Consider the following 9,830-nt stretch of genomic DNA (forward strand, 5'->3'; position numbering starts at 1 on the left):
CCAGTTTATCCTGATTTTTTTTTCTATCAGCTGTCCTGTTTTATGGTGGAGAGATTTAACGTCTCCTTTTTGTAACTTTAAATTACCTGCTGAGGTTTTTGGATTAGAGGGATCAAGGAAATGTGACTCACCAACACATTCATTTCTCAACTACTGTAATGTGTTGATGCATGTGGTATCAACATACAGGTTTGCTTCAATAGCTTGGACAGATTGTGACTAAATAGGCCAATTAGAGAGCGCAATGCTTTTTTCATTGTATTTTGCCTTGGACTTATTGTTATGCTATGTATCTATAAACAGTTTAGAATTTTGTAACTGAAGTTTCCAAATGTAACTTGAATATTTATTTAAAAATGAGTTTGCCACCACACAACAAGCATCTTAATATGCCGTTACTGTTGCTAAATTTCACACAGATTCAGTCAGAATGTGTGTTTATAGAATAGGCAGACAAAAAATAGCACTATGGCATTGAAGATGGAAAAAGACACACAGGGCACATCATGGTAATTACGTTTCTCCTTGTGTGCCGTGAGATACTTTGATAGAATATCTAAGTTCACATTTCTGTAAATGAAACCTCCAATCGTAATTGCACAATAAGCACCTTATCACCTTATTATCTGCAACTCATTAAGGAAAACCGGTTCATACAAACTTCTGAATCTTCATCTTTTTTTTTGTAATGTCTCTTGAACGCTATAATGAAAAAACAACTGAAACCCTTGTTCGCTGCCTGTTTGTTTGTTTGCTTGTCTTTTTTTATGTGTACTCTTACCTGGAGATGCCAAAAAGAAATTTCACCACGCGGTGACAATAAAGAATATTTGAATCTTGGATGGATGGATGGATGGATGGATGGATGGATGGATGGATGGATGGATGGATGGATGGATGGATGGATGGATGGATGGATGGATGCATGGATGGATGCATGGATGGATGCATGGAAGGATTTTAAGCAGAATTAAAAATATATATATCAATCTTTAGGGGGTCCTTTAGATGCACCACTTCATCTATAAATCCATTATTTATACCGTTCTATCCCTGTTGAGCTGCTGGTGCCTATCTCAAGCGGTCATTGGGCAACAGATTCCCAGTCCATCACAGGGCAATGTGGAGACACTACGACGGAGTATTAGGGCCAGGCTAGAGAAGTTTCTTTTTTTTAAATACGAGAATAAAGTCATAATATTACGACAATAAAGTCGCAGCATTATGAGAATAAAGTCATATTATTACAAGAATAAAGTCGCAACATTATGAGAATAAAGTCCTAATATTACGAGAATAAACTTATAAAATTACGAGAATAAAGTCGTAAATTTACGAGAATAAAGTCATAATATTACGAGAATAAATTTATAAAATTACGAGAATAAAGTCATAATATTACGAGAATAAAGTTGTAAAATTACGAGAATTAAGTCATTATACCACAACCCGTTTCAGACAGAAAGCTTCGATCATGCTCCGACCAGCACCACCAAACTGCGTCCAGTTTGTCTTAAACATATTGGCCAATTAGCAGGTAAGCTAAAGTATTGATAATTTTGTCGTTATAATTTTGCAAGTTTAGGTGGGTGAGCTTACAGGCTTACAAGTTGGTTGAGTTATTTGATGCAACGCATTTCCAGCTTTATAAACGCTAGCAACGTCATACAACATGTAGCGTTTAACCTAATGTGAGCCATTATATTGTCTAAATTAGTTGTTATTGCTTGTCCAAACGACCCGCTCCATCACTCACATATACTCGCATATTTAAGATACTTTGGGCTTGCCATTTCTGTTGCATTACAGTAATGTTACTTTGTTCAAACTACCATTAACGTCACCGTCTTTTAGTACCCACTCATTACACCACTACCAGTCACCATCTCTCTCTTCCCTAGGCAGGGGAACACCTGAGCCGTTCAGATGAAAAAAGGTAAACAGACACAGGCTAAAAAAAAAAAAAGATTAGTAATGTTGAATATACACGATTTCAGTTTTGACCAAAATGGTTATAATCATTATTTTTGCAACATTTGAGCAGAGCTACAAGAAATACAAGCACAAGTCTGTTCTGATACCTAATTTCACTATCTAATGGGTCAACAGTGCGTCATCCTTTAGATTTGACACTGTTTTATAAAAATTCTTGTATAAAAGCAATAATATTTCAATAAAGTCCAAATAGTCTGATTTTTCATATCAAATGAAACACTTCTTTATTCTTATGCATGGAATACTGCATATACAATTTTCATGGCTCTTTCCTACTTATTCTTCTAATTCTCCTCATCTGTGACTGAACTCACTGTGGAAATCAGGAAAACTATCATAGCTGTCAGACAGTTCTAGGAGCATCCCACATGTGTGTCCAGTTGGCCTTCTTGTGAAGCTGGTCTGAACTGTAAACTCAACCTCAATAATTCCACATAACAACAAATCAGACCCAGTGCAGAACCTCAAAAATCTTCCAAGCTTTTCCTAGTTAAGCTCCCTGACGTAGTTCACTAAAATTAAGCTCTTCTGTTTTTTATTCTTCCTCCCAGATCCATAATGGCAGAGAATCTGTCAGAAATTGTGACTTTCCTGAGAGGTCGAGGTACATCTGAAGAAACAATCAGTTGGATTCAAGAGCAAAAGGTACGGCTATGAGTACAAGATGAACAGGTTAATTAAGATAATTAGTTCCCCAGCTTTCTTGTGCAACACTAACAGGACTCTTCAGAATAAATTTTCTTGGTCATAATCAACCAAGGTATTTGATAAAATGCAGATTAAATATTCATTCAAACAAATTTTGCATGTTTTCTCATCTTCCTCTTTTCACTTTCAATGTACACCTTCTTTAATAGCTCTTCTTGTGTCGGTGTTGTCATGAGGGATATTAGTATTGTTTGTATTTCTTAATTAAATGTAGAAACAGATATTTTTCAGTGCAGTTGTGCAAAAGTTTTTCTCCAACTAACAGCTTTGCAGCTACGTTTTAATACTGGGCGGACATCACTGCTTGATTATCTGTTGTATTATTTGTTACTTTAGACATAACCATTTACCTCAAATATCACAAAATTGATACAATAGAATAAAAATATCTATTATTCTCCCACAGTGGAACATTTCAGGTGTGTATGTAGCAAAGCAAAAAGCTAAGAAAAAACATATGGTTTTACACATCACAAAAAAACTATAAAAACTAAACAGTACCAAAAAACCTATTAGAATAAGAATCAAAAATGTTAATAGGCAGTACAGTAAAGGACCAAAACAAATCTCATAATAAATGCTGTGTAGCTATCTAAATGGCATACTTAAATTAAGTGGGCAACATATTTGGAAGATCAGAAACCCCCAACAAGAGCTGTGTAATATAACATTTGTAAAAATTTATTAACCAGATAAAAACTGCAAATACCTGCATGTATGTATATCCCCCTTGTGGGGGAGTGGTGGCCTAGTGGTTAGAGCAGCGCGCTTGCACTCAGAGAAGGATGCAAGTACCCGGTTCAATCCCCACTGTCTGCACTCTGGGTCCCTGAGCAAGACCCTTAACCAGATTGCTCCCCGGGCGCCGCACATGGCAGCCCACTGCTCCCCAAGGGTGATGGGTTAAAAGCAGAGAACACATTTCGTTGTAATGTATGTTTCAATGACAATAAAGATGATATTACTAAAGACCTATTGATTTTGTCATTGGGAGCGGTGATGGTCATTAAAGGGGCTTAACCACGTTATTTGACTTTTTTTTATAACTTATACGTCAGTAACTCACTCTTGTTGCATACAAAGTTTTTTATGAATTATTATCATGTCCTGCTGGTGTATTAGTTATTATTTTGGTGTTTAATGTTTTGTTTTTGCTCAATTTGTTAGTAAATAAAGCCTTTCATTTTTGTTTAGAATTTTAACGTAAGTACATACTGCACATGCGCTGCATGGGTTAAAACAAGGAAGTGGCCAACGGCTATTAGCATCTCCAGGCAAAACAATGAAGAATGTTCCCAAGATCCATGGAAAAAAATGCAGAAAAAAAATTATTCCAAGAGGGAAAAGACTAGAATGAGGCTAGGAATACAGTATGAGCGTTAGTGTTCACTGAAGCAGACGCTAAACCTTTCGAGACTCAGATGTGACCACAAAGTTGACTGACCTGAGTAAATGTTAGAGTTGCTATAGATTGGTTAAGTTAATTTATAATGGTTGGTCTTTTGCTGCTTTACTGCGAGGCATTTCATTCCTCGGTCCGGCATTACTTCATTTTGATTTATTAATTGAGCAAACTGTAATTATGTTAGTAGTTCTGTGATACTGTCACAGCACGTCTGTTTATATCTGCTAATCACCTGGCGGTGGGGCAACATTTATCCAAAAAAAGAACCATCAAAGCCTTATTAGGGTGAAGGCTTGTGTTTATAACCTTTTTCTGATGATCAAACTTTTTTTGGTCTTTTTGAAGCATCTAATTTGGTTATATAACTTTAAGTCTTACGGCTGCGAGGATGAACAATCTGTGATGGCGCTACTATTTACACCTGAGGTGGTGCAGCAGTCTCTCAGTGAAGGAGCCCTAAATTTCTGAACAGCTTCATGCATGTGGTGGGAGACATTGTCTAGCAGTGATGTGATTTTTGTTACTGTCCTCTTTTCAAGCTCTCTTAATGACAGTGGTTATAATTAGCCTACTTTTACAATGGTGTTTCTTTTTTGACTTTTTGTTCATTCATGTTAGTATTATTTTAATATTGATTAGCAGGGATCCCCTTGTCATAACTTTCCTGACAGAGTAATGAAATCAGAAAAATAACGTTCCTTGTCTGGAAACAATTTGTATTTAACAGAATTTTTAGGATACATTTTTCTCCTCTGCTTGGCTTCCTATTTATTGTCCTGTTATATCTTAATTTAAAAGATATATGTCTTTCCTATTTACAGATTGACAGAGAGGTCATCCTGCTAATGGAAGATGCCCAGCTAGCAAACTATCTTCCATCATATGGAGACAGGATTGCTTTGTTCAACTTTTGCAAGCGTCAAACACACTCAGCAAAGCGGAAGCAGGGACTTTTTGAAAAGCTAAGGGAGAAGCTCAAGCTTAGAAAGGAAAACCAAACTGGAGAGGAGGAGCCAGGAACCTCCAACAAAACCAAAAAAGCTAGAGCAAAAACAGCAACAAGAAATATTGAAATAGGATGGGTTCACACTGATGGCAAAATAACAAAACAAGTCAGAGCAAAGCAAGGTGGGGGCACAAGGAAGATTCCTATAAACATTCAGGCAGGATGTGATGAGATACTAAAACAAGGAAAGTCCCTATTCTTTCCAGATGGAAAATCCAGCAAAGGTCACGAATGTGATTTTGAATTTGATGTTTGGGATTTCAAGCAAAATCCTTTTCCCAAGGATGTCACAGTTGAAATGTTATACAACACAGTTAAACTCCCACTTCTGCGCTTCTATATATCAACTCAACTAAAATCAGAGTTAAGTGAAGAGTCTGATGATAACAACCACACCTGTGTCAAATGTGTTCCTCAGCCTGATGTACCAGATAACGAGGCCCTTGATGAACCATCGGTGGACAGACATTGTTGGCAGGATTTAACAGATGAGGTTCATGTCTCCATTCCAGATGTGTTTATTGTTTCTGAAGAAGTCCTCACAGATTCTACAGTAACGAGAGAATGCTCTGCAAGCTCAAGTCAAGAAACAAGAACAGTTGTCATCAGTGATCCCATAACTTTTTACAGTGGCAAGAATTATGTTATTGAGGATGACGCTGACCCTGAAATCACTTTTGGTGCACAAGCAGGGAATGATGACTCCCTCAGTGACACATTGATCTATGAGCCTCTTGAGTTACCTCAAAGTCCTCTTAATCTTTTGCCTGAAACAGTTTTGGTCTTGCACTACTCAAACAGCTTCAATGAAATGATAGAGGCCTTTTCTGACCCTGAAATCTTGAACAAAACACTGAAAGTCAGACGTCTTCTTCCTGACAACTCAGTAGAGAGGGGTAGTGGTTCTGGTGTAATCAGAGATGTCTACAGTAGCTTCTGGGCAGAGTTTTACGAACGTTGTACGCTTGGAACAACTTTCAAAGTGCCCTTTCTTAGACATGATTTCTGTGCTGCCACTTGGAAAGCAGTCGGGAGAATTCTTCTGAAAGGATTTCAAGATTGCCAGTATTTGCCAATTAAACTTGCCCCTCCTTTCCTTGAGGAGATGTTTTATGGGGAGGTACACAGTGATCTGACAAGAAGCTTTCTGATGTATGTGAGCACACAAGAACAAGATGTCCTCAAGCATGCATTAGATCATTTTGACACTGTTGATGATGATGACCTTCTTGAAGTGCTTGACAGATATGAATGTAGGAAAAGAGTCACTGCTGCTACTCTTCCAGACATCTTGGCTGAAATATCTCACAAGGAACTTGTGCAGAAACCAATGTTTGTCATTGACTGCTGGAGGGAGGTCACACAGCCACTGATTCATCTAAAATCTGGCGAACTGACCAAAATGTATAATGATTTCAAACCCACCCCAAAGAGAGTAGTAGGAATATTAAACTTTCCTACAGAGATGACATCCAAGCAGGCAGAAGTGGCACAGCACCTGAAAAGATACGTCAGGGAGCTTAACGAGGAAAAGCTAGGAAGATTTTTGAGGTTCTGCACTGGCTCTGATTTATTGTTATCTGGAATAATTGAGGTTGAGTTTACAGTTCAGACCAGCTTCACAAGAAGGCCAATTGGACACACATGTGGGATGCTCCTAGAACTGTCTGACAGCTATGATAGTTTTCCTGATTTCCGCAGTGAGTTCAATTCCATTCTAGAGAGCAACGTCTGGGTAATGGATATTATGTAGGCAGAAGTTATGTCTGAATTCTTTTACTTTTGAATAGAGTTGCAATATTATTCTCACAAAAACGCAATCATTAAAGGGATAACTATGTTGTTTGTATAAACACACATTAGGCCATACACATGCTTGATAACAAAAAAAAAGGTTGTGCTATGATGCTCACTGTTCGCTTTCTCAATTATACAGAAACTGAGTGAATGTTCAAGCTATGGTTCATACAGTTTACAGTTAAATGAATGGCTGGAATGTTACATATTGAATGTTGCATTCACTTTCTTTTGCAAAGAGTTCACATAATGCCTATCACCACCAGGCAGATCTCTCAATATTTCACAGTATAAAGAGTTTATAAACCTGGTGTCTGGGTTCTTGCCACTGCTTGAAGAAAACCCTGACAATTGTGAATAGACAAAGATTTACCAAACAATACTTATGTGAACTCATTGGGACAGGAAATGAATGTAGATACATTTAATGGTCAAGGATTAGAAAAAGTTTTCAAAGGTGATGTATTTTCCATTGGTCATTTGCAAATTCCTTGTGGAAGGAAGTTTTATAATTAATGGCTGCCTTTCTACACTTTAAAAGTTAGTAATAAATTATTTTGAGAAATTGTGTAGTTGACTCATTTTTTAAAGATTTATCTGAAAAGAATTATCAGAGAAAGATTTGAAATGTTTATTCTGTGCCAATGGGCTTTAACTACATACAGTACTTTCACTCAGACACAATGCCCACCCAGATACAAGTTTGATGTACTTTAAATAAGAATTACAAATACATGCTACAGAGGGAAATAGTTTCACAGCTTACAAGGGGATTTTTATTTATCATGAAAACATTTAGATTATATAACAACGGTACGTTTTTCTAATGATACAAACTTGTACTTAAGTTATATTTTCAAATAACTGATAAATATTCAGTGGGTTTATACTATGTTTACAAAAGTAAAGGGTGTGAGTTCACTTCCTTCTCAAGCAGATCCAATACGGGAAGGTAATTATTAATGTTACAATAATTCAAAGATTTCCCAGTATCTCATTTCTTAATAATGAATACAATTCTGCTGCAGCATATGCATCTGTAGGAGCTTCCCAGCCATTTTCGTCCATAAGGAGGATGCAAAGCTCAAAAACAGTTTCATCACAGGGGTACTGCCCTTTTGGGGTGCACTCCTCCCTGCAAACAGCCATATCCTCCTCCAGAACAGGTTGGAGTTTGTCTTCTGCTGCATACAGCTGTGGCATGCTGAACATTAGAATAGGGCGTCCTCCAGGTGTTCCATGGGCGGGCCTTGTTCTTATTAGGTGTGAATTCCATGTTCTTACAGCCTTGTCCAGTTCATCCTATAACAATAAATGTTCAATTAAAATGGTTGCCACCAACAAGACCCCTTGTTATAGGATAATTTATTTTAGCAAAATATAGACTGACACAAAATACAAAAGCCAGCACAATAGGTATTTTGACAATTACAAACATAAAATATTTGAAGATATTGCTGCTAGGAGTGAATATTGAATTCGATTTGTTGAAAGTAAACTATGCACATCACTGTGACAGTGTCACTTAAACAGTCATTTAGAAATTACCTGGATGAGGTTGAGAAAGCAGAATTGTATCAGGTTTCTGTCCAAGAAGCTGCCTGTGAAATAGCCATCATCTCTCATGGTTTTAAAAATGTCCATCCAAAATTGCACACTCTGCTTACGTAAAACTCCCCACCATGACTCAATCCGTTGATTTGCCGTGCTGCAACCGTAAATAAAGCTTCCTTCTCCTGCATAATTGTCCTGGTGATTCCTCCGTAAGAACATCTGCATTTCTCTGACATGCCCATTTTCCGTACCTGGGTCGGCTCGCACCTGCTGTGGACAGCCTCCAATACGATTCACTGTGTTAATGAAGTAGTCCGCGATCACCTTTGGGTCGCTGTTAGTGTAATAGGCTTCCATCCACATAATGTGCCGACTAAATCCGTCAATGCAGCCATTGATTGCTATGCCAAACGGCTTAAGTTTGTCATATGAATCCATATGCCACAGAGCATTGGGTCCCCTGCTGATGTACTGCCGGCGTCGGAGACGCCGTGCTCGCCGGAGTTCGACTCCCTCGGGATCCAAAATCTTGATGATCATCCTCATTGTGTTCTGAGAAACAACAATCCCTCTTTGAATGGCACGCAGATGTAACCACCGATAGCCTTGTAGGCGACCACTACCAGACAGCTCCTCTTCCACGAAAGAGGCAATTTCTTCTGGATCCGTTTGGTTCTTTCTTCGATACAGACAAAGACGTTTGCACAGTCGTTTTAAAGTTCTGATGCTGATAATAATTTGATGCTGGTGTGCTAAAAGACTTAATATTTCCTTATTTGTGAAACCGATCCCAAAGTATAACTTCACAAGATGCTCGATATTCCTCATTTTAGGGAAGACAGTGCTTCTTGTAAGAGTTGTCATAAAATACAACTTTTTTTCTCGTAATATTATGACTTTATTCTCATAATGTTGCGACTTTATTCTCATAATATTATGACTTTATTCTCGTAATATTATGACTTTATTCTCATAATGTTGCGACTTTATTCTCGTTTTATTATGACTTTATTCTCATGATGTTGCGACTTTATTCTCATAATATTATGACTTTATTCTCGTAATATTATGACTTTATTCTCATAATGTTGCGACTTTATTCTCGTGATATTATGACTTTATTCTCGTAATATTATGACTTTAGTCTCATAAAGTTACGACTTTATTCTCGTGATATTATGACTTTATTCTCGTAATATTATGACTTTAGTCTCATAAAGTTACGACTTTATAATGTTACAACATTATTCTCATAATGTTATGACTTTATTCTCGTATTTAAAAAAAAAAAAAAAAACTTCTCTAGCCTGGCCCTAATACTCCGTCGTAGAGACACAGAGGGCAAACAAGCATGTACACATACTC

The 9,830-nt window shown here is 37.4% G+C and overlaps 2 protein-coding genes across 2 annotated transcripts; one reads left to right on the forward strand and one right to left on the reverse strand.

Annotated features, from left to right (window-relative positions):
• The first annotated feature begins 1,921 nt into the window (after positions 1 to 1,921).
• Positions 1,922 to 7,061, forward strand: LOC118564240. The gene is made up of 4 exons (XM_036141661.1): positions 1,922 to 1,936; positions 2,547 to 2,640; positions 4,930 to 5,863; positions 7,051 to 7,061. The coding sequence occupies exons 2-4, from the start codon at positions 2,554 to 2,556 to the stop codon at positions 7,059 to 7,061; spliced, it is 1,032 nt and encodes a 343-aa protein (XP_035997554.1). The 5' UTR covers positions 1,922 to 1,936; positions 2,547 to 2,553.
• A 504-nt stretch (positions 7,062 to 7,565) lies between these two features.
• LOC118564068 lies at positions 7,566 to 9,340 on the reverse strand. Its single transcript, XM_036140741.1, has 2 exons — positions 8,460 to 9,340; positions 7,566 to 8,213 (listed from the first exon to the last, which is right to left on the reverse strand). The coding sequence occupies exons 1-2, from the start codon at positions 9,327 to 9,329 to the stop codon at positions 7,887 to 7,889; spliced, it is 1,197 nt and encodes a 398-aa protein (XP_035996634.1). The 5' UTR covers positions 9,330 to 9,340; the 3' UTR covers positions 7,566 to 7,886.
• Positions 9,341 to 9,830: the final 490 nt, after the last annotated feature.

The sequence above is a fragment of the Fundulus heteroclitus genome, chromosome 9 (genome assembly GCF_011125445.2).
Source record: "Fundulus heteroclitus isolate FHET01 chromosome 9, MU-UCD_Fhet_4.1, whole genome shotgun sequence".
Taxonomy (NCBI): Eukaryota; Metazoa; Chordata; class Actinopteri; order Cyprinodontiformes; family Fundulidae; genus Fundulus; species Fundulus heteroclitus.

Coding starts and splice junctions, on each gene's coding strand:
- LOC118564240 (XM_036141661.1), top strand. CDS start 2,554: ATGGCAGAGAATCTGTCAGAAATTGTGACTTTCCTGAGAGGTCGAGGT. Junction 2,641..4,929: donor GTTGGATTCAAGAGCAAAAG/GTACGGCTATGA, acceptor TCCTATTTACAG/ATTGACAGAGAGGTCATCCT.
- LOC118564068 (XM_036140741.1), bottom strand. CDS start 9,329: ATGACAACTCTTACAAGAAGCACTGTCTTCCCTAAAATGAGGAATATC. Junction 8,214..8,459: donor GCTTTCTCAACCTCATCCAG/GTAATTTCTAAA, acceptor TTATTGTTATAG/GATGAACTGGACAAGGCTGT.